Raw genomic sequence first — 24074 nt, forward strand, 5'->3', positions numbered from 1 at the left:
TTGACTCCCAACTGACTGATGTGGCAGCGTCGTCCAGTGAAGCCTGACAAGCAGGAGCAGGTGAACGAGGGATTTCCGGTGATACAGTCGTCGATGCAGCGGCCTCCGTTAAGACACGGTCTCAGGTGCGGGCACACCGACGCTGGGGGAAGAAGTTACCGTGTCAAAGTAGTACCCGCAGGTGGTGCAAAGGGGGCGTTCTTACCTGAATTGTTGCAGCCGCCCACCTCCACGTTAGCGTGGTCGATGCGGAAGACCCAGCGTCCCGGGAAGCCTACGTTGGTGGTGGCCTCCAGATTGGATACATCTTGGGTGCGCGAGCCAGGAATGTTGAAGTATCGTTTGCCGTCGCCGGCGTTAAAGCCTGCCTGGGGGGAGACGGGACCGGGGAAGCCAATCAGAGCCTGCTAACTAGTCTGCTCGCAAATCAGTATCTAATATGACTAAGAACACCGTGTGAAACCCGTCAGGCGATATCTGCCAGATTTTAAGGTTATATAGCTACCTAGTAACCTAGCTAGCTAGCAACCTACCTACCTACGGTACCTAACTACCTAGCTAGCTACCTATTAATCTTCCAACCACCTAGCTACCTACCCACTAATCTACGTACCTAACTACCTTCCTACCTACTTAACCACCCACTGACTACCTTCATACAGTCGCAAGCTACCTAGCTACTTACCAACATGGTTAACCACCTTGCTGCCTTTTGAAATAAAATGTAATTGTCACTCAAATGATACTTTACATTTTTATTTTTTTTAAGGAATCCCACTGAGGATGACTCTCACTTGCACATGGGATCCTCTTTGAGGAATCTGCGTCAATGACGATTGGTTGTCATGCATGTTCTTTGGACTTTCCTGTTCACTACACCTTGAATACACAAAGTCCATGAAACAAACATTTCATTTTATTCCGCATTGAGCTGGACCCTGTTGAGCTAAAACCAAGCCTGCAAACTAAAAAAACAAACAAAAAAAAAACAGATTTTAAATGTGGTTGTTGTGACGTAACTGTTTTTGTTTTTTTAAGTATGAATAAACAAACAAAAAATATGTTTTTTTTCATGGGGAAAAAGGGGGCACACTTGAATTTGTACACCTGTTAATAAGGAAAAGTGTTTTTTTTGTGTGTTGCATTTTGGGAAATCAGCTGTTACATTATGTTGAGCTATTCAAATGGCACTTTGTCAAGTTAGTTGTTGAAAACAGATGCAAGCTGGAGATTTTCCTGATAGACCAAATTTGCAACATGGGTTTCATTATTTTGATTGCAAGTGAATGATTTTCTTACCATTTCATGTTTTGACATGGACTTTCGACGTTCCTCGGAAGTGTCCAAGATGACTTGACACATGCGTTCACCTGGAGTAACCGGATAACGCGAGGTGTGGTCGCCTTGCCGGATTTAACAGGTCGACCACACTTGTCATGCCGATCCTCCAGGATAGAATTCCGGTAAAGAATATGTGTCACATCATCTGGGACTCTTCTAATGCCAAAACATTTAGAGGGGAAAATTGCTCCTATTGTTGTCTATTAATGAATAAACACTTCCTGTAAGAGAGTTCCGAAGTAATCTTTTTCGATGGAAAGCTTGGTTTTTTTTGTTTTTGTTTTTTAAATACACTGTTGTTGTTAATAATCAATGTACTTGACAATGCATTTAATTACTTGCCAGAAGTTGCTTGAAACACCAGGCAAGATAAAACAAAGAACAAGCATTTTCATTTTTGTGTTTGTATATTTGCATATTCACAGAATAAAAAAAAATATATATACCCACTGCATCCAGTGAGGTACTATGTTAACACAGCAAGACACAAGGCAATGACTTTCCAAGCGATTGTTTAGTAAACACAACTAAATCGGGTTAAGGGCGTACCCACTGACCTACACAGACTGCATACTGTATCTACCAATCACCTAACCTTCTACCTATCAACCTATCCTTTTAATTAGCTATGGACCTATCTACCTTCCCACCCCTCTACCTTTTTACCTACCGCTCTACCTACTATGCTTACCTGCGCTGCGATGCCTCCCAGGCCGTTTGCGTCCCCCCCGCTGCTGGCGTGCCTGCCGGTAGTCCAGGTGACGTTATTGTACTGGAAGATGGTGAACGAGAGCTCGCCGTCCGTAATAAGCACCACTTGGAACGTGTTCATCTGCACAAAAACAAGTGAACACACTTGTTTCTATAGTAGTATACAGTTACCCCGCACCATGTTATGGTTCATCGGTCGCACCCCTGATATAGCGCGGATTTTTAGCGACTGTTTTTAAAAAAAAATGTTTAAACAGGGTTTCATTTCATGTGGTAGAAGTCCGTACTGGCGTGGTAGAGCCGCCACCATAGAAGGTGACTTGGTGCCAGGTGGACACGAGCACCCAGGTGGCGTTAAAGGCGGGGAAGTCTGAGAAGTACATCTTGACGTCTCCGGCTGCCCGGCGGAGGATGTCCGGCTCGCGACTTTGTCGGTAGAAGACGCGTCCCGCACGCCGGTTGTCCACGTCGGCCCAGAAGGGCGCCACTACCCGGCGGTCCCCGGCGATGGGGAACGCCACCGGGGTGAACTGGGACACCTCCCTGAGGAAGGACACTAGGCCGTTGTTGTTCACCTGTGGAAGACAGAAGTAAATCATCAGTGACTCAGAGTCAGCCTGGTAGATGTTTGCACTTGCTGAGTGGCAAACACATGCTAGATTTATTTATTCCAAGGAAGAACGGACAACAGCTGAGCAAACCAACAGATTCCCAAGTGGCAAGCCATTCAGACGTCTGGACAGACAGGAAAGTTCACACATTTGCAGCTTACAAATCCAAACCCTCGTCATCATATAGCATGAAAACCTACCTACCTGCCTATCTACCTACATACATCACTACCTCGCCACAGACCTACTGTGTAAGTAAATAGGTAGATAGTTGATGGTTATGTTGGTAGGTAGATAGATAGTTTGTAGTTATGTTGGTAGATAGGTAGGTTAGCACATAGGCAGCTAGGTGCATAGGTAGGTAGCTAGGTAGGAAATAAGGTAGATGGGTAGGAACTTGGATGGGTAGGTCGGTAGATAGTTGGTAGTCATGTTGGTAGGTTAGATTGTTTGTAGTTATTTGGATAGATAGGTAGGTAGGTAAGTAGGTAGTGGGGTAAGTAGGTTTGAGGTAGGTGAGAAGGAAGGTAGGTTGCTGGAGAGGTGTCTAGGTAAGTGGGAAGGTAGGTAGATAGTTAGTAGTTGGGTGGGTAGATAGCTAAATAGGTAGATAGGAAGGTAGGCAAGGCAGGTGGCTAGGTAAGTAGGTAGATAGTTGATAGTTATGTTGGCAGATAGGTAGGTACATTAGTTGGTAGGTAGGAAGGAGGTTACATTGCTAGGAAGGTGGCTAGGCAGGTAGGTAGACAGTTGGTACTAGTTATGTCGGTAGTTGGGTAGGTAAGTAGTTAACTAGGTAGGAAGGTGACTACGTAACATAGTCAGTGGCTCGGTAGATAGCTGGCAGTTACGTTGATAGGTAGGTAGGTAGGTAGGTAGTTGATAAATATGTTGGTTGATGGGTAGGTAGGAAGCCAGGCAGGTAAATAAGTCAGTAGGTTAGTAGGTAGGTAGGTACAGGAGCTAGCTGAATCGGTAGGTAGGAAGGTTCGGAGTTAGTTTCCCCTCAATGTGCGGGGATGAACTTTGCCTCCGTGCCCGCATGGCCAAGCAGCATGTGACAAAACAACAACACGGAGGGAGACTCGGTGGAAGGCTCCCGGCCAGCTTTGGCTTGGCGCCCCCAAAACATCATTTGGTGTAAAAACAGCCCAGGAAGTTTTGTTTGGCTACGAGGACGGAAGCTCAGTTAATGATCCCCACCGCAGCTTTCTTCCCCTTCGCATCAGCGGGACGCGGTGAAAACATGGACTCCTGTGTACACGTGTGCATGCTTGCAAATGTGTATGTGTGTGTGCGTGGAGCATGGGCGTGGAGGTCAGCCCATCCGATAGCGGGAGTCGGTCGTGATGAAAGGGACAGGCGCTCGGGAGTTGTGAAGCTCCCACACCCGCAGAGAGACGCGCTAATGATGTGTTTCTGTGCGAAAGGGCCTTCAGATGACATTGGATACACTCTACATGAATACAGAGATATTATATATACACAAATGGATGCAGGGAGAATAGTCAGCAGCGGTGCATGAAGCTACTGTAGCAATAACGAGTCTATCTATAAGCAGTTAAGAACAAAAGTGGCGGATTGACAAACATACATGAATAGATATACAGTGTACACGGAAGTGAATATGTACAGCAGTGAAAATAGTCAGCAGGTGCGAAAATAGTCAGCAGCGTTGGATGTAGCAAACAGCAATAAATAGTCGATTTATAAGCAGTTGTGAAGGAAACAGAGCAGTGGCTTGACAACTACGCATGAATAAATAGCTACAGATGTGAATGGTAACAACAGCAACAATAGTCAGGAGCGTTGTATGTAGCAAATAGCAGCAAGCTCTATGTATAAGCGGTTGAGAATGAAACAAACACCAGCAGTGCAGTTTGGAGTCACAACTCGACATGAACAAATAAATAGGAGAAAAAGAAAAGACTATACTACTCGATGTATACGAAATACTGCATACGTAGGAAAACGACTGTATGGCCATGACCATGGTAAAACAATACGATCAAATGGCGCTTGAATAGACAGCAGCGTTGTACTGGTATGTAACAAAAAACTATTAGGCATAGAGTAACAACGATACATGACTAAATATCGAAAACTATGCTATACTATGTGCATGTTATGTTTTCACAGTGATGGTAAACAAAAGCAGCAGGAATAGTCAGCAGCATGGTATGTAGCAAAAACCTTTTTGCAAAAGTGTAGCATTAACTATACATGAATAAATAACACATAAAAGAATAATATGCTATCATAAGCATGCTGTATAACTGAATGTCAACACAAGCAGCAAGAATAGTCAGCGATATTGTATGCGACTGAATTTACGAGCATTTTTCTGAACTGAGAGCCTTTTGTTTGCTTGCTGAGTAAAAAAAAAAAAGAATCAGTCCGAGCAAGCGGTGGATGTGTCTGAGCCTTTACACTTATGTGAGAGAGTGAACGGGTTCAAGTGCTGCCTGGCGTTGTCGTGTCGAAACAGCGCCAAGGTCAGATTCACAGGAGAAACATCTCTGTGTCCATATTTCTTAAAAAAAAAAAAAATTCAGGAGGGTTGGGGGGTTGAGTGGCGGACATATCCAGGATTTAGCTTGGGTGAGTTTCTGCCGGCCTAGGCGCTTTCACGGAGCACAACAAACTTTGATGTGGTCTTCGCTGGGCCAAAGCAAACCTGCCGAACGGCGAAGAAGGTGCCCAGGCGTCAACAGGAGGGGAAACACTACTTCTTTCTTGTCAAAAGACGGACGTTTCCGCTACTCCAAAGGCTTTTCGGCTCATAAATCCGCTTCGGAACAACTTTAATACGCCGGCGACTCTGCGGGTAATTGCAAGGCTCCTCGTTTAATCAAGGAAACTAGTCAGTCTATGTCATGACAAATCTTGCCCAGTTCCAGCCAAACATAACAACGCACGCCGGGTGAGAACATCTCGCATCTCATTAAAAGGTCTTGTAAAAATGTTTTGGTTTTTTTTGCTTCTTTCACTGAATATTTTTTCAGTTCTTGTCATTAGTATAAAATATCTATTCATTTCTATTTTTTTTTAATCCTTTCAGTTCCGTTTTTTTAAGCACATTACGCAGGTTTCAAAACAACCTTAGCAAATTAAGATTTGATATATTCTCAGTACAGTGGTGCCTTGAGATACGACTGACTCACATGTTACTCGGCAGATTTTTTTTGCTTTAACTTGCGAACGCAGACATGAGATATGACTACTGTATGCTGACAGGGAACTCAACTCAATTTACAATAAGCAGCTCTTTGGCAAATAGTGCACAGGACTTCAAAAAAAGAGGCTTCGAGCTGTTTATTGTCACACCCAGCAGAATTTAACTGTCTAACGAAACGTAACACAACGAGAATTACACCTTGTGCATTTTAAACAACAACAACAGCTGAGACTGTTAGTTTGATAGCTTAATGCTAACGCTAAACAGCATCTATGTGGTGGTGCTATAACCCTTTAACACATTCACTGCCATTGGCGGCTTTAGAAGTCAAATATCCATGTTAAATGGGAAGGCTGGCAGTGAATGGGTTAAGCAACGGATTGAACACAAATGGTGTTATCCTCACAAGCCTATCCCAGCTATCATCAGGTAGGAGGTGGGGTACACCCTGTTCTGGTTGCCAGCCAATCACAGGGCACATATAAACAAACAACCATTCGCACTCACATTCACACCTACGGGCAATTTAGAGTCTTCAATTAACCTACCATGCATGTTTTTGGGATTTTGGGATAAGCTAAGTGATCCATAGCTGCCATGCCTTCCCACTGCGTGTTTTAGCTCCCAGTGGCTAAGCTAAGTTTAAACAAGCTAAAATAAGCTACGCTAAGTGTTACATAATATAGTGAGTTGAGTCATTACGTTACTCCCCCATGCCTTTGCGCTACCTATTTAAGCTCTTAGTGGCTATGCTAAGCATAGCTATTACTGGATGTGGGGCCTGCTCAGATGCTGAATGACCACACGAACACGTATGGAACGGAACACTGAAAAAAAAACAAAAAACTTTAGAGATGAGCACTTGCAGATGTTGGCCAGATCTTCTGTAAACTTCTACGCATGCATCATGTGCTTCACTCCCAGCAACGTCTTCTTCTCCTTCTCTCCACTTTCCCTCGCAATAAAAAGCGGCGGATCGTAACTATCTCCCCCTCACATCTTCTTCCAAACATGTGCTGTCCTCCCTGACCTTCACGCTCCCGAACCCCTGCGTTAAAAAGTACGGTGAAAAAAAAACAACGTGTTGGGGGCTGGGCGGGCATTCGGTTTTGGGAGCCGCGGCGCACGGGACTGACATCTGGGTTGCGTTAAGCCTTGATTGGTCATTTCTAAGATAAAGCAGCTGGACAGTTCCGTGGGGAAGACCCTGCCATGTTTTCTGAGGCGTGGGAGGAGGGCAGAGGGTTGGTGGGGAATTATGGGGGGTGGGATCCCACAGCAACATGTGAAAACTCCCACACACAAAGCACAACAACACGGTGACAGCCTGCCTGGTTACTGAGGTTTCATCTTGTCAATCACAGCGGACCAAAATAAAAGCAACATATGGAAAGCTGCTCGAGCATATGTTCGCAGTGCTCTGAGTTATGAATGAAAACCAATGTGGTCGTTCAACCAGTGCACTGAATTGTCTTACTGCTACAAAAAGTGTACAAATACCTGACCTACCTACGTACTTTAAAGGTAGATATTAAAAATATTGTATAAATGCTCAAAAGACTTTCCATAGGCACAGAAGATTAAAATCAAAGTTGTTTCAATGCACTGTTGCTATGCTAATGTAGGCTAAAAGCTAAGCTAAGCCAGTCCTTACATTTGGTATGGTGCAGAATCACGATATTGATATTTTTCTGTGGCCGTTTAGATAGTTAAAAATTGTCTAAAACTTGACCGCGAGAATATTGCTACTTGGCGATTGTGTATTGATATTGTACCATAAAACAATACCTGGTGATAGTTATCATTTTCATTGGTCGATACTGTAGCCTAAAATGAGACCATACATCACAATGTCCAAATGTTTCATTTATTTTAATATTGTTATTTTTTCCCACACTTCCCAAATACTTACTGTTGCACTTTGTTCATGTCCTAAAAAGAAGACAAACCATTGATGTTGCACTTTCCTAAAAAGAAAATATTTGAGCTTTAGATTTAATCTTTTGTATACTATGACATTTCATTTTTATTGCTTACATAACTGTTTATGTTATGATTTTGTCCATATATATGTTTAATTTATTTTTCATTTAATTTAATTATATTTTAATTCGATTTTATTATGTTTTTTTTTTTTCTGTATGCGTCCCTCATTGGAAAACGTTTGGAGAGCCTTTGGTTAGGGTAAGGGGAAAATCCAAGCTACGTACTAAACAATGTTTTTTTGTTTATATTCGAGGCAGCAATTACGACATTTCCCAGCGCTCTTAAATGCAGCATAGGTGACTTCACTGACTTGCCTGTTGTTGCCATGGTTCCTCAGCCTCCCCTGGTGGCCATTTGAAGACTATGAGGAGGAAGAGGAAGAGGAGGAGGAGGGGATGCATAAGCGCACAACAGGTGGTGCTGATTTAAGGAACATCAAAGTGTGTGTGCGTGAAAAGCCGGCGAAAAGTTCCCCTGCGAGTCGCACGGGACGGCGAAAACATAGAAAGGTGCAAAACGGGGTTATGCGCACATCCACACACGCTCACACACATTCACACACACACACACACACACACACCTACATACAGATTTTTTTCAAGAGTAAATATATTCTTTTTTGAGAAAAAAAAAATGTTTCGGAAAAAAATATTTTTCTTTGGTCATAAAGTTACATTTTTGCGCGAATTTTTGTGGGTTGTTTTTAGCTAAAATTGTTCTCTATTTTTAACGAAAATGTCCTATTTTTAAGAACAAAAAAAATATATATATATTTAAAAAAACAAAACTTTCTTTTTGACATTTTTTTAAAAGTCATCTATTTGCAAAAACTGTGTTTTGGGAAATTTGGTATTTTTTCAATAATTTTTTTTATTTTTTAGTCAAAACATAATAACATTTTGAGCATAAATTTATTGACAAAAAAATCCCATCATATTCTATTATCCATCCATCCATTTTCCACCGCTTATCCGAGGTTAGGTCGCGGGGGCAGTAGTTTTGGCAGGGATTCCCAGACTTCCCTCTCCCCAGCCACTTCATCCAGCTCTTCTGGGGGGATCCCGAGGCGTTCCCAGGCCAGCCGAAAGGTCAGCGTGTCCTGGGTCGTCCCCGGGGTCTCCTCCCGGTGGGACAAGCCCGGAATGTCCGGTAGGCATCCGAATCAGATGCCCCAGCCACCTCATCTGGCTCCTCTTGATGTGCAGGAGCAGCGGCTCTACTCTGAGCCCCTCCCGGATAACCGTCCCACAGCTCGTGACCATAGGTGAGGGTAGGAACGTATATCGACCGGTAAATTGAGAGGTTCGCCTTTCGGTTTAGCCACTTCTTTATCACAACGGACTGATACAAAGTCCGCATCACTGCAGACGCTGTGACCCCAAGATAATTGAACTCCTCCACTTGGGGCAGGATCTAATCCCCGACCTGGAAAGGGCACGCCACCCTTTTCCGACTGAGGACCGTGGTCTCAGATTTGGAGGTGCTGATTCTCATCCCAACCGCTTCACACTCGGGTGCGAATTGCTCCATATTATGATTATTCTATCATGAGAAAAACAATACTTGGGAGAAAAAAAAAATTCTAGCAAAAACTAGTATTTTTATAATAAAATATTTTTTTTATATTTTTGTTTCTAACAAAAAAATAATAGTTTTGGAAGGAAAATTTCCCATTTTTTTTAACAAAGTCTTTTTGAGAATAATAAATTAAACAGGTTTCAACTTGACTTCAGAACAAAAACGCCTAATTTCTTTCAAGCAAAAAGCCATATTTTTTTTTTAATTTAAAAAAATGAGTTTTTCAATTAAAAAAAACAATACGAAATTTGGAAAAATTCAGATTTGCTTTGGAAATGTTATATTTTTTTTAGACATTCTTATTTCTTGACAAAAAATAAACAAATGTTATGTTATTTCATGAGGACAATTTTTGAGGGGGAAAAAAAACAACTCAATTTTCTCTGTAAGAAATCACGCGATGCAAAACATGCATGCTACACATGCAGCGAGCCCCCCCAGCCCCATCTCATCCCCCTGAAGTCATGTCACTTTAGCTTGCCAAGTCCACACACACATACGCACACACACAAAGAGACATAGACACACTCACATAGAGCCCCGTGTGTCGGTCTCCAAAGAAGGGGAACGCCACCAAGATCTCCAGGAGCCCCGAGCCTCCGTCGTCCTGGGCCACCGTCTGCGCGTCCCCCCGCTCTGGGCCGAAGGGGTAGAAGTCCTCCAGGGGCACGGCCGCCTCCGCCCCTCCAGGCAGCAGCAGCAGTAGCAAGGCGCACAGCAAGGAGGCCAGCAGCGGCAGCAGCATGGCCTTGGCCGCCCTAGTGGGGGAGCAGATGGAGGAGGCCCTGACTCAAACCCACCTCGGGGGTGGGGGTGGGGTGGGGGGGACAAGTTGTCTCGGAGAGTCTCACGCCGGTTTTTCAGCTCTGCAGTGTGTGAGGAATATTGGGGATTCCTCACATTTTGCTCTGGGAATGAACAGAGCAGCAGCCGTAGCAGGTTTTTTTTGTTGTTGTTGGGGGGGGGGGGGAGTGGGGGGTTTGGGTTAAACAATCCTGTAATTTGTTTTTTTCTTAGGGTTCCCTGATGGCTGAGCTTGTGAGATATCCTCAATAAAAGCGCTCTATTCTAAGCCCGCTAAAGGACTTCTTTCACTGTTTGGCCACACCTACGCCCCCCCAAAGCGGGCATAGACCACCTTGCATAATTAGCCGGTGGCGGCCAATGGCGACGCAGGGGGCGGGTAACCGGAGCGTGGCCGGGGGCGGGACTATGGTAATCAAAGAGTCGCTTGAAGCCCTGCCCAGCCGCTGAGGGGACAAGTGTGTGCGCACAAGGAGGTGCACTCATGAAATGTGTGTCCGTGTGTGCGTGCTGAAACACTACACACACACACACACACATAGCACATGAATAAAAGCCATTTGAGCATTCATTCGATATCCTTGAGATCCAGTTTAAGGTCACTGTACTAGGGCGTTCTGTGTCATTACTATTTAGATAATTCAGCTCGCTAGTACAACAACTAGTAGACTGACTGTCTTACTAGTAACATTCTATCCACTACTAATGCTACTTATGGGCTAGTAATACGGATATCAGATAAATGCTCAAACAGCATTCTGTATTACCTTACTAGTTTGCAACTTGTGTGCTACTAGTATGCAATTACACTACTAGTGCACGACAACACGCAACTGGTAGGACATTTCTGTGATGTGAAATACTAGTACGCAATGAAACCTTACTAGAAAACTATGGAGAGGCGTTTGAGCATTTATTCGAGATCCTTGATATCCAACTTAAGGTCTATGTTCTAGTACGCTCTTTGTCCTCACGAGTAAGACAACTTTGGTAGTAGTTGGACAACTACATGTTACGAGTGAGGCAAAACTTCACGAGTGGATATCTGCGTGCTACTAGTACTACTTGTGACATAAAATTCTACGAGTTAACATCTAGCGCTTCACTACTACTACTACTTTGATCTTAAAGTAGTGTCCAGGAGGTTACTAGTGTGTGACACATGCCTACTCGTTGGAACTAGTTGCGTCAGTAGCTTACTACTAAAGTTTGATTGCGTACTAGTCGGCCAAAAGTGGCATTAGTAGCGAGAAACTTTACTAGGAAGACAATCATTCTGCGAGTACGTCCTCTTTGTTCTGCTAGTGTGTTGAATAGTGTTACAAGAGAGGATAGAGCGTACTAGTACGTGAACCTTAAGTTGAATATTAAGGATATTGAATAAGTGCACAAACGGCTTCACACACACACACACACACACACACACACACACACACACACACACGCTTTCGTGGTTTGTCAGCAGTTGATCCTCTCACAGCCACCACAACACCAAATCCATGCATTTTTTTATTTTTTTATTTAATGAGTCAGTGTGTTGTGAAAGACACTTCTGTTCCACATGGAATCCCAGCCCGCAGATACCCCAAAGACCATCCCCCCAAAAAGAAAAAAAAAGAACCCCCCAAAAAACCCCACAAAGAACAGTAAATGTGGTAGACGTGCCAAGATAATTTGACTTAAAACAAAATAAATAAAAAAACACCATTTTCCCTTCAATGTCCATTTGATAGTTTTTCCAACCTTAGTGCAGTAAACGACTCGTGATGAGGACGACTGATCATGATAATGATGATTAATATTCAATAATTAATAATCAATATATTGGTGCCTCGAGATTGATCGAGTTTGATTCGTTCCATGACCTCACTTGTAACTCGAAACATATCTCAAATTATCTTTCCCCATTGAAATGAATGGAAAAGCCATGTATCCGTTCCAGCCTTCCCCCAAAAAAGCAACAACAATTTTGTACCGTGTTTTTTGAGAAGAAAAAAAAAAGAACTCTATAAGGTTGTACTTTATAAAAAGCAGTTTTGCGTCAATCAATGGACATTGTGCTGCTCCTTCTGGTGTGTGTGCCATGGCCACCTGCAGGCAATATAATGCAAACATACAGCTATATGCAGATGGTCACAGCTTCTCAGTAAGCCGCAGTAATATTAATGGTTATTTGCAGAGGGTAATATTTGCCAGTCTATTGTTATCTGTCGATTGTAAATGTGTTGCTCAACCGTTTGTGTTCAAATAGCCATTGCTTAAAGCAGGGGTCACCGACCATTTTGAAATTGAGAGGTACTTCTTGGGTACTGGTTAACTTGAAGGGCTACCAGTTTGATACATACTTCTGAAAAAAAACAAATGTGCTCAAATTACCATTAATTATGTTCCTAATATATGCTATTATTAATATCTAATGATATTCATATCTGTGAAGACATTGATCGTGTTCACGATTTGTCACAATAATTTGAAAACACAAATACCAATATGCAACATTTTATTTCTATAAATCTCCGCCAGTGTTTACATTTTCAAATGGTCACTTCTAAAACATTCCTAGAAAATCACAAAGTCCCATCACTGACGAGCTATTTTTTCGAACAGGCACCAGGTCGGTGACCCCTGCCTGAAAGGTTTATAAAACTGCGACACCGATGCTATTTGTTTGGCCGTCTATGACGTTTCGTTGGGTCACTCACATCTCAAGGCACCACTTTACGGCAAAATGTTGGGATTTCGCAACAGTTGTCACACAGGAAATTGGAAAGAAATCATCCATTCTGGGGTCCACTCAGTCTAATGTCATAAACAAAAGTGTATTTGTTGTAGTCCAGCATGTTGCGGGCGCTACATACTTGAGTGCACGCCCGGCCGGAGCATCTTATGGACGGATGCCTGTCGCCTCCGCGTCTCCTCGTCCAGCTGCTGCTTGAGCGTGAACACCTGCGCACCAGGTACACCTTCAGAGACTGCAGTCTACCCCCGCTTATTCGCGCTTTGCTTCAAATGCCCTCTAAATAGCAGTCAGTACAACTGTCACCATTTAAAATGCCTCCGATTAACTCCAAATAAATTGAAGATGTTCAAGTATGATATGATGACTCCGTCTTGTCTAAGGCTGAATCAGCACACACCTGCCACCATTTAAAATTTCTCTGATTAGACCAAAATAAAATTCAGCTGTTTTAACAGGCTTTTCCTGACAAATGACTTATAGCGCAGGCCTGAAAGTTTTGTGCTGACTGCTATTTGGAAATGTTCATAATTCCTTTCACCTTGACTCAGGCCCTTGTTCCAGCTGAAGAAAAACAGCCCCAAAGCGTGATGCTGCCACAACCATTCTTCACTGTAGGTATGGTGTTAATTCTTTTGGTGATGAGCAATGTTGTGTATGCGCCTTTTGGGATTAGGGCGAAAAAGTATTGCATTGGACCATAACACATTTTCCCACACGTATGTGGGAGATTTTGTTATGGTCCAATGAAACCAAGGTTGAACTAACACTGCTCATTAGCAGAAAAATACATAAAGAACCACAGTGAAGCATGGTAGTGTCGTGCTTGGGGGCTGCTTTTCTTCAGATGGAACTCGGGGGCCTAAGTCAGGATGGAGAGAATTATGAACAGTTCAAAATAGCAGAGAATGTTTGCACGAAACCTTCAGGCTTCTGCTAAAAGAGCGAAAAATGTCAGGAAAAGCCTACTCGAACATCTGAACTTTATTTGGGGCTAATAAGAGAGATCTTAAACGGTGGCAGGTAAAAATGCGATTTGTGCAGGTCACATTAATGGTGGAAAAGGTTTTGAAATAATTTATCCATCCATCCATTTTCTGTACCGCTTATATCTTCGTCCTAATTATTATTTTTTTAACTCGCAAAACCCTGGTATTTGAACAAGGGTGTGTACACTTGTTGTATGTTCTGTTTGTATGTGTTGCTGTTGCCCGTGTGGCAACTGTTCGAAGATTTACTAAAACATCGATGCTAATTTCCGTTCGCCTGTCTGGGGTTTTGCATTATATGTTAGCATTAAACTAGCAGAATTTCGTGAGACAACATTACATTTTGGGTAAACATTTTGCTAATTAAATGTACAATGTTTCGTTTTTTTTGTTTTATGTATCAGTTTTACAGTAAAGTTCAACTATGTGCGACAAATATACAGTTTGAAGTCAGCACCCTCTGATGTGGGGGTTCACTGTACTGTATTAATATTGGCAATTCTAAACAATTTTGGGGGCGCGTCAATTAATCTGGGTTCACTGTCCATCCACACGTACCTGATCTTCCAGACACTTGACCCTCTGGCGGTGGGCCTTCTCACGGCTCTCCTGCGCCTGCTGGGCCTGCAGCTGTGCGTTGCGCAGCCGCTGCGTGGCGTCGTCCAGCTCCTGGTGGTGGCACGTCGCCGCCTCCAGGAGGCGCTGTGCCTGAGTCTGCTCCAGCTGGCCCACGTGCGCCTGAACACATGGAACATACACGTGCACAAAAATACACACCAAATAGTGTAAGTACATGAGGAGTGGTCCATGATCCAAAGCATCATGTGTCTGACATCCATCAATCCATCCTATGTTGATGAAAAGAGACAGCTCATGATCCAAAGCATACCACATCATCTGTCCAACATCCAAAGTAAAAGTGGTGCTGACCTGCAGGGCTGTCACCTGGTGCTGCCTCTCCACCAGCTGCCGCTCAAGGCAGACCAGCGCCTGATGCGTCTCCGTGGCAACCGCTTCCTTCGTCCTCAGCCTCTCCATCTCCGCCTGACCACACATCAACACACACGTGAAGGAAGAATCCCCCAAATAATGCCAACGACAAAGCAAATGAAAACAATCAGTAAGTTAATAATGCATGCTGCGTGCTTACAATGCAGCTGACTAGTCCTGCTGCCTTTTGTCTTATCTCACCTTCTCCAACGACTTCCTGAGAGCGCTTTTGTCTTTTCCTAATCGGGTCATGGCTTTCTCCGTGTCGGCCTTTTCCCGCTGTAGCTGCTGCAGTGTCACCTGTAGGCTCGTCACCTTACTTTCCAGATTTGTCGCTTTGTTCTCCAGCAGCTCAGCGTTCTTCTGCGCCGCCTCTTGCGCCGCCTGTTGCCGCTTCAGACTCTGTGGGGGGCACAAACAATTACAATTCTATACATGCTACTCACAACATTAGGTATGCAATCGAAATATTTTGCCTTTACAAAACTAAAGGAAACAGAAATTAAATGAACATCATTGGTTAGTTGCATAGTTAGTTACAATGGTGCTTTGTGTGACCATGCTTGCAACTCAAAAGACTTGTACCTCAAATCCTCTTTCCCCATTGAAATGAGTGGAAATGCCATTAATCCGTTCCAGCCTTCCAAAGAAAAGCCAATATTTTTTGCTTTTTAAACAAGAAAAACAGCGCCCAACAGTCTTGTATTTTATAAAAACATACAGTAATAATATAACTAAATAGAATGCAAATAATTAAACAGTTTGTGCATTACGATAATTCAATGGGCATCGTGCTGTTCCTTCTGGTGTGCACACCATGGCCACCGGAGGGCAGTATAATACATACAGACATACTTCAAAAAGGTTTGCTGATGAAACCCAAAAGACCACTGCAATGATAAGTCGTTTTTCGCAAAGGATAAAGAATACATGCGTTTGAGTATTGTCATATGCTTTCTTCATGTTTTGCTACCATTTGTGTTCAAATGTAAGTTAAGCTAAGGTCAGAGTCGTCATCTCACGTGTGCGGATGGAAGAAAACCGAAAAACCAAGGATAATGGCACATTGGGCCGTATACAGTTGCACACAACCCTGTACAATCGAAACAAGGGAACTGGGAATAACCTTTCATAGGTACAAATATTTTTGGGGGATTTTTTAAATGTTTATTGAGGCACCATAGAGCCAATATAACATCCCAAATACTAGAAAAAGTTGGTTTTGTAAAATATGGGACCTTTAAATTCAATGTTCGTGCATTGCCTTTGATGGGAACGTTGACCTCTGCAACACGGCTGACACGGAGGCACGTCAGTTAGCTGGGCTGCTACAGCGCACTGGTGTATCAAGTCTATATCTGCAGTTTTAAGATTTATAACTACCCTGATATCGATACTAGTTTTGTTAGCCCGTCTATGGTGTTTCCCATTATGCGTCAGCATTAAGATAGAATACCTTTGTCAGTTAGGTGCTTTGGTAAAATACGCAACATGCTATCCTATCACTAGTGGAAGTACCACTGTGGCTGACCTGCTGCAGGCTCTTGTTGTGCTTGTCCAGCTCACAGTTCCTCAACTCAGAGTCCCCCCGGTCCCTCTGAAGGGTCTGACTGTGCTCTGTCAGAGAGTGGTTCAGCTTCTTGCTCTCCGCCAGGGCGTCTCGGGTTTCGTCCAGACGATCCTGTGATGTCACATGTCGGGATCAAAGCTCGCTCAGGGTATGTTCAGTGTCAATGCTCAAGAGATCTTGAAACGAAGGGAAAAATTTGACAAAGCTCCCTTGTCTTTTAAGCCGTTTTACACTGGCAAACCTTCAAATATTCAGGGGTGTGGGTTAGGATTTCGGGTAAGGGCTCACGTTTCAGGTTAGAATGAAAAGGAATCAGTCGTTTAATTGAAGAAGAAAAAAAATAAACCCAAGTGTATAACTGTAAATGGAGGTAACGGAGGACCTGCAGGAGTCGTCGTTCAATCTCGCTGTCAGTCATGGCTCTTTGCAGTTGCTTCAGGTTCTCCTGCAGCGCCCCCTCGCTGCTGCGCTGTTCACTGAGCGCGGCGGTCACCGCTCGCACCTGCTCTCCTAGCTGGCCCTGGCGCCGCTCGGCCCGGGCCAGCGCCGCGCTCTGCCGCTCCTCGCCGGCCCGCAGCGAAGCCTGGCTCTCGGCCAGCTTCCTCCCCGCCTTGGCCAGCCTCTGCCGCAACGTCGCCGCCGCCGCCTCCAGCTCGGATGCAGTTTGACGGGCGAGCTGCAGCTCGTCCTCCAGGGAGTGCCGAATGAGCTCCAGGCGGACCGAGTTCCTTTGGGCATCCTCCAGGGCCTCTTTGAGTCTTGCAAGCTCCGAGTGTGCGTCGGCCTGGGAGCTGTCCAGCTTATCCTATAGAATCATTACAATTTTCAGTCTAAAATGTTCACATTCACAACTGTGTATGGTATTTATCGATCCACATGTAGTCACCACATACAATGCTGCTGACTATTCTTACTGCCTTTTGCTTGCACATACATCTACATATACAGTGTCTCACAAAAGTGAGCACACCCATCACATTTTTGTAAATATTTTATGATATCTATTCATGGGACAACACTTCGCTACAATGCAAACTAGTCAGTGTAGAGCTAGTACAACAGTGTATATTGACTATACCGCCATATAACTCAACAGACAACCATTGATGTCAAAACCGCGAGCAACAAACGTGAGTAAATCCCTAAACCCCTCGTGAAAATATCCAAATAGTGACCAAAGTGTTTTTTGTATTTCCTGTAGTCATTTTAAAAAAATGTGACCGGTGTACTAACTTTTGAGAGGTCCTGCATGTACCTACACAGTGATGCTTAATCCTGCTGACTGTTCTGTGAATACACACCCTTAGCGAGTTAGACTCGGCCTGGGAAGCGAGCAGAGCAGACCGGAGCTGAGCCGCCTCCTCCTCCAGGCCCGTCTTGTCTCGCTCGGCTGCTTCCCGGTGCCGGAAAAGCGAGGTCTGGGATTCGCGCAGTTGCTCTTCAATCTCCCGATTTCCTGCAAATGATCATTGTGTTGAATTTTTAAGTCGCTCTTGTTAACGTGCATCCACTCCCTACCGTCTTTGAACTGCTTCAGGGACTTGTGCAGTTTGGTCACCTCACTGGTCGACTTGTCCTGGAGTGCTGAGACCTGCTCGCGTAGAATCACCAGCTGAGCCTTGGACTCATCCTAAAGTAAAAAAAAACAAATAGACTCTTTCTACAATTCATTTGTATTTAACTTTGAAGTTCAATACATTTGCATTCAATAATTATGTTTTTTAACATTTACTAAGGTGCAATTTTTATTTAACTTTTGTGCGAAATACATTTTAGTTCAATCTTGGGGTCTTGTTCACGAGTGAGGGACGAATGGAACGGGAGAACGACAGGTGGATCGGTGCAGCATCTGCAGTAATGCGGACTTTGTATCGGTCCGTTGTACTGAAGAAGGAGCTAAGCGGAAAGGCGAAGCTCTCTATTTACCGGTCGATCTACGTTCCTACCCTCACATGTGGTCACGAGCCGTGGGTCGTGACCGAAAGAACAAGATACCGGATACAAGCGGCCAAAATGAGTTTCCTCCGCAGGGTGTCCGGGCTCTCCCTTAGCGATAGGGTGAGAAGCTCGGTCATCCGGGAGGAGCTCAGACTAGAGCCACCGCTCCTCCGTTTTGAGAGGAGCCAGATGAGGGCATCTGTTTTGGATTCCTCCAGGACGCCTCCCTCGTGAGGTGTTCCGGGAGGAGACCCCGGGGACGCCCCGGGACACGCCGGAGAGACTACGTCTCTCGGCTGGCCTGGGAACGCCTCGGGATCCCCTCGGAAGAGCTGGGGGAAGTGACTGGGGAGAGGGAAGTCTGGGCTTCCCTACTAAAGCTACTGCCCCCGCGACCCCACCTCGGATAAGCGGAAGAAAATGGATGGATGGACATTTGAATTTAATCATTACTTAAGTATAGTTTCTTTTATTTTCCTTTTAAGCACAGTGTCAATGTTCAAACTGTGTATAATCCATCCATCCATCAATTTTCCGTACCGCTTTATCCTCACAAGGGTCACGGGCTGTTGGAGCCTATCCCAGCTATCTTCGGGCGAGTGGCGGGGTACACCCTGAACTGGTCGCCAGCCAATCGCAGGACACATAAACAAACAACCATTCGCACTCACATTCACACCGACGGGCAATTTAGAGTTGTCAATTAACCTAGCATGCATGTTTTTGGGATGTGGGAGGAAATCGGAGTGCCCGCAGAAAACCCACGCAGGCACGGGGAGAACATGCAAACACCACACAGGAGGGGCTGGGGATTGAACCCCGGTCCTCAGAACTGTGAGGCAGATGTGCTAACCAGTCATCCACCGTTCCACTACTGTGTATATTGTTACAATAATATAAAATGACCTTTTTAGAAATAAAATAGTTTTTGGATGACACATGCTTTACAGCCTGGATTAGAGTTTAGGATTAGAAGAACTGGTAAGGAGTGAAGACATACTCTTTCTCTCTGTGTGTCCCTGAGTTCTCTCTGGAGTTCCTGCAGGCCAGCCTGGATGGAGTCCAAGTCCAGTTCTTCATCGTCAGCACAGGAAGTGGAGATGCCGGTCACACCGTCTCCCGCCGAGCCTGTGGCGAGCGTGTGTAAACCTCCTGACAGCCGCATGTAAACTTACAAGCAACATGACAAACCTTGACGAGGAAGTCTCCTCCTGGGAGATGTCAGATGGAGACGGCGCAGCGTGGAACCCACCGCGGATATTTTGCGGTCCAACTCGCACCGCAGGGCCTCGCTCGCCCCCAGCCGATGCTCCAAGTCCAAAGCGGCGGCCTCGGCGTGACCCAGCCGGGCACTCACCTCCCCTGTCTGGAGGGCGGCGTCCTCCAGGGCCCGCTGCAGCCGGGCGGCCTGTTCGCGATGCTTCTGGGCGGCCAGCTGCTGCTGCGCTTGTCGGACTTGCAGGAGCTCCGAGCTCTGACGCTCGGCCACCTCCAGCTCCAACACGCGCCTCTGCAGGGATGACGCCTGATCAAGAATAACAGAGCTGCCATTACACTTGGTGGTAAAGCACAGTGATTCTCAAAGTGCGGTACCCATTAGAATCACTGCCGTAGGACAGTTCAGTTGCATTTAACTTTTAAGTTCAATACATTTGCTTTTAATCTTAAAGAACCGTGTATTTTAAACATTTATTAGGGTACACATTTTATTTTAGTTTTATGTGCAATATATTTGAATCGAATCATTAGTGAAGTATTTTTGTCCCCTTTATTTAAGCGCAGTGTTAATGTTCAAACGATGCAGAATTTTACACTGGCTTAAAATAATATAAATATGTGATTTTACATTTTTCATTTCATGTCAGCAAGAGTGAGAGCAGGCTTTAAGGAATACTTAATACTTTATTGAAAATAATTAGGCGTAAGAGTGTTTCAATAGGTTTAAGTGTGTTTAAAGCGTGTGTGGTGAGTAAAACTATTATAAAAAAATTATGGTCTCTCTATATTGCCAATCGAGTGTTCACATTACCAAGAGTCCTGTAATATTTGTTTAATAAATTTTTCCATATTCCCTAAGTCGGTAAATCAAATAGTGTTATCATTTTTAAATTTTATTTAAATAATTGAACAGTTTATTGATTATTACTGTATTGTAAATAATAAATCCATCCATCCATGTTCTGAGCCACTTCTCCTCACTAGGGTCACGGGCGTGCTGGAGCCTATCCCAGCTGTCATCGGGCAGGAGGCGGGGCACACCCTGAACTGGTTGCCAGCCCATCGCAGGGCACATACAAATAAACAACCATTCGCACTCACAGTCACGCCTACGGGCAATTTAGAGTCTCCAATTCATGCATGTTTTTGAGATGTGGGAGGAAACCAGAGTGCCCGGAGAAAACCCACGCAGGCACGGGGAGAACATGCAAACTCCACACAGGCGGGGCTGGGGATTGAACCCGGGTCCTCAGAACTGTGAAGCTGACGCTCTAACCAGTCGGCCACCGTGCCGCCAAAATGATAAATTAAAACTAATTTTAATAATTTTACACATATATTCAAAATGTTTGAACAAATAATTTGTAAATTGATTATAATCAAATTATAAATACAATTTGAAAAATTGCATGAATTATAATTTTATTATTGAAATAAACTATTTTACATTTTTTTTTTTTTTAACCTTATCATTTTATTTTTTTTTAACCTTATCTATGAATGACCAAGCCCATCCTTCAGTTTCAAAAAACAAATGTGGCCCTTGAGCACAAAAGTTTCAAAGATGGGCATAACCTGATTGTTGGCTGCATCTCTGGCAGCCTCGGCATTCCAACACTCTCCGCTTGAGGTCGAAGGCCAGGCGTTGCGCTTCCTCCTGCTGCTGTTCCTCCTGACAGAGTTGCACCTGCAGCTGCTTCAGCTCCTGCTCCTGACGCTGCTTCTCACCTTCCATGACCTTTACCTGCGATAAACAACACCTGTTTTAGGGTTTTTACCCCCGGCCGATTTCGAAAAGGTAAACATCATTTGAGGATATGGGAGGCAATGTGAGTGTATTTACTTACGAAGGTGTAAAGTTAAATATGAGTGCAAACCCAGCGTAGAGTAATAATTTCTGGCGATGTTAATGTCACTTAGTCCTAAACATTCCAGATTTTTTTTCCAAAAACACAGTGCCAGCAGTTTTGATCTGCAGTGGCTGGACAAACCCCTGGCTCAGACATTCTAAGCAAGACATGCTAGAAATATATGCCAGATGCATTGTGGGCTTGCTGCTGCGCAAATGAGACGGCCGTCCACAAACGACCGGCTGGGTACCTTAAAGCAGTGGTTCTCAAATTGGGGTGCCCCAGGGGTCTCCGAGCCGTTATTGGGGGTCTGCAAAATAATTTGCTTTCCTTGTTAAACATTGAATTTGATATAATAATATGACGAAAAATTTGACTTTATTCTTGTAAGATTGCCGCCTTTTAGCCTTGAAAAAAACTTGACTTAATTCTCAAATCACTACATCTTTAAAATGAATAATAATTTGTTCACCTTGCAGTCTAACTTGTAAGGGCTCCCCAGACCGAAATACTTTTGACAACTTCAATTTAGAAACGAAAGGCATATTTCCAGAACAAAAGTCAGAATGTCAGAATAAAGTTGTATGAATGAAATTCACTTATGAATATGACTTCCCCTCCCCCACCACCCGTTAAACTGAATGTATGATATGACTTTATCCTGGAAATCAATAACGTTTTAGTTCATGTAAAGATAATGAAAAATGGTAAACGTGTGAATACTGCTGCTTTGACAGTTCAATCTCCCTCAAGAGATAAATGAAGTATCTATCGAGATATCTGTCATGATTGCTCTATTGACTTTGCACAGATGCACTTTAGGAATATTACAATTCATTTTTCACATTCTGACCTGTCTATGCAGGTCCTGGTTTCGTCGGCGTGTCTGCAGCCGTGACTTCTCAATCTCCCGCATGCTACTCCTGAGTGTGAACGCCTCCCGCTGCATGGAGACATTGTGCTCCTCCAAGACAGACACCTGCTGCTCACGCTCCTCCACTGCTCGCTTCAAGCTGATACCAGGAAGAAATGTCATTTGATCGAGTGGCATGATTCTCAAAAAAGGGGGTCAACAGATGTTTTATGGCTCGTGGGTCTAGTGGAATGATTCTCACTTTGGGTGCGAGAGATCCCGGTCTCAAATCCCGGACGAGCCCCTATAGTAAGACCTTTTCTGGAAATTGTCATGTGGTGGGCCATGTGACAAAACAGCGTGACATTTTGCAAGTTGGTCACGTGGCATGATTCTCAAATAGGGGTCAAAAAAGACATTTTGTGGCTCGTTGATCTAGGGGGCATGATTCTCGCTTTGGGTGCGAGAGGTCCCGGGTTCAAAACCCGGACGAGCCCCTATGATAAGACCTTTTCTGGCAATTGTCATGTGGTGGCCCATGTGTCAAAACTGGGTGACATTTTGCTAGTTGGTCTCGTGGCATGATTCTCGCTTTGGGTGCGAGAGGTCCCGGGTTCAAATCCCGGACGAGCCCCTATGATAAGACCTTTTCTGGCAATTGTCATGTGGTGGCCCATGCGACAATATGTGGTGACTTTTTGCTCGTTGGTCTCGTGGCATGATTCTCAAAAAGGGGTCAAGATGGACATTTTGTGGCTCGTTGGTCGAGGGGCATGATTCTCGCTTTGGGTGAGAGAGGTCCCGGGTTCAAATCCCGGACGAACCCCTATGATAAGACCTTTTCTGGCAATTGTCATGCGGTGGCCCATGTGACAAAACGGGATCACTATTTGTTGGTTGGTCTCGTGGCATGATTCTCAAAAAGGGGTCAAGAAAGACATTTTGTGGCTCGTTGGTCTAGGGGCATGATTCTCGCTTTGGGTGCGAGAGGCCCCGGGTTCAAATACTGGACGAGCCCCTCGGTTAAGGCCGTCTCTGACCGTTTCTGGCATTTGTCATGTGGTGGCCCATGTGACAAAACGGGGTGACATTTTGCTCGTTGGTCTCGTGGCATGATTCTCAAAAAGGGGTCAAGAAAGAAATTTTGTGGCTCGTTGGTCTAGGGGCATGATTCTCGCTTCGGGTGCGAGAGGTCCCGGGTTCAAATCCCGGATGAGACCAATATTAAGGCCCTCTCTGACCTTTTCTGGCAATTGTCATGTGGTGGCCCATGCGACAATACGTGGTGACTTTTTGCTCGTTGGTCTCGTGGCATGATTCTCGCTTTGGGTGAGAGAGGTCCCGGGTTCAAATCCCGGACGAACCCCTATGATAAGACCTTTTCTGGCAATTGTCATGCGGTGGCCCATGTGACAAAACGGGATCACTATTTGTTGGTTGGTCTCGTGGCATGATTCTCAAAAAGGGGTCAAGAAAGACATTTTGTGGCTCGTTGGTCTAGGGGCATGATTCTCGCTTTGGGTGCGAGAGGCCCCGGGTTCAAATACTGGACGAGCCCCTCGGTTAAGGCCGTCTCTGACCGTTTCTGGCATTTGTCATGTGGTGGCCCATGTGACAAAACGGGGTGACATTTTGCTCGTTGGTCTCGTGGCATGATTCTCAAAAAGGGGTCAAGAAAGAAATTTTGTGGCTCGTTGGTCTAGGGGCATGATTCTCGCTT

General features: G+C 44.6%; 2 protein-coding genes and 3 non-coding genes across 6 annotated transcripts in view; 3 read left to right on the forward strand and 2 right to left on the reverse strand.

Moving 5' to 3' along the window:
* Window positions 1-13075, reverse strand: part of sned1 (sushi, nidogen and EGF-like domains 1) — a 41226-nt gene extending 28151 nt beyond the window's left edge. For both annotated transcript variants that reach the window (XM_061683062.1, XM_061683061.1), the window contains exons 1-6: window positions 13068-13075; window positions 9938-10163; window positions 2340-2627; window positions 2033-2173; window positions 206-368; window positions 17-142 (exon numbers count right to left, since the gene is read on the reverse strand). In XM_061683062.1, the coding sequence (XP_061539046.1) occupies window positions 17-142; window positions 206-368; window positions 2033-2173; window positions 2340-2627; window positions 9938-10150 (931 nt within the window). In that variant the 5' untranslated portion in view covers window positions 10151-10163; window positions 13068-13075. The remainder of the gene's footprint in view (window positions 1-16; window positions 143-205; window positions 369-2032; window positions 2174-2339; window positions 2628-9937; window positions 10164-13067) is intronic.
* crocc2 (ciliary rootlet coiled-coil, rootletin family member 2) overlaps window positions 11849-24074 on the reverse strand; it is a 77541-nt gene continuing 65315 nt past the window's right edge. The window contains 14 exon segments of the mRNA XM_061683071.1: window positions 11849-13046; window positions 13048-13155; window positions 14494-14673; window positions 14866-14979; window positions 15127-15327; window positions 16457-16606; window positions 16878-17300; window positions 17797-17951; window positions 18014-18125; window positions 19434-19561; window positions 19625-19958; window positions 21227-21256; window positions 21258-21395; window positions 22355-22514. Coding sequence (XP_061539055.1) covers window positions 12984-13046; window positions 13048-13155; window positions 14494-14673; window positions 14866-14979; window positions 15127-15327; window positions 16457-16606; window positions 16878-17300; window positions 17797-17951; window positions 18014-18125; window positions 19434-19561; window positions 19625-19958; window positions 21227-21256; window positions 21258-21395; window positions 22355-22514 — 2296 coding nt within the window. The 3' untranslated portion in view covers window positions 11849-12983.
* Window positions 22779-22851, forward strand: trnap-ugg (transfer RNA proline (anticodon UGG)). Its single transcript has one exon. It is a non-coding gene; the product is annotated as a tRNA-Pro (tRNA).
* Window positions 23503-23575, forward strand: trnap-cgg (transfer RNA proline (anticodon CGG)). The gene has a single exon. It is a non-coding gene; the product is annotated as a tRNA-Pro (tRNA).
* The window catches only part of trnap-cgg (transfer RNA proline (anticodon CGG)), a 73-nt gene continuing 41 nt past the window's right edge, over window positions 24043-24074 (forward strand). The window contains exon 1 of the tRNA in view: window positions 24043-24074. This exon is cut by the window's right edge and continues 41 nt beyond it. This is a non-coding gene — a tRNA (tRNA-Pro).

The sequence above is a fragment of the Phycodurus eques genome, chromosome 8, assembly GCF_024500275.1.
Source record: "Phycodurus eques isolate BA_2022a chromosome 8, UOR_Pequ_1.1, whole genome shotgun sequence".
NCBI classification, from domain to species: Eukaryota; Metazoa; Chordata; class Actinopteri; order Syngnathiformes; family Syngnathidae; genus Phycodurus; species Phycodurus eques.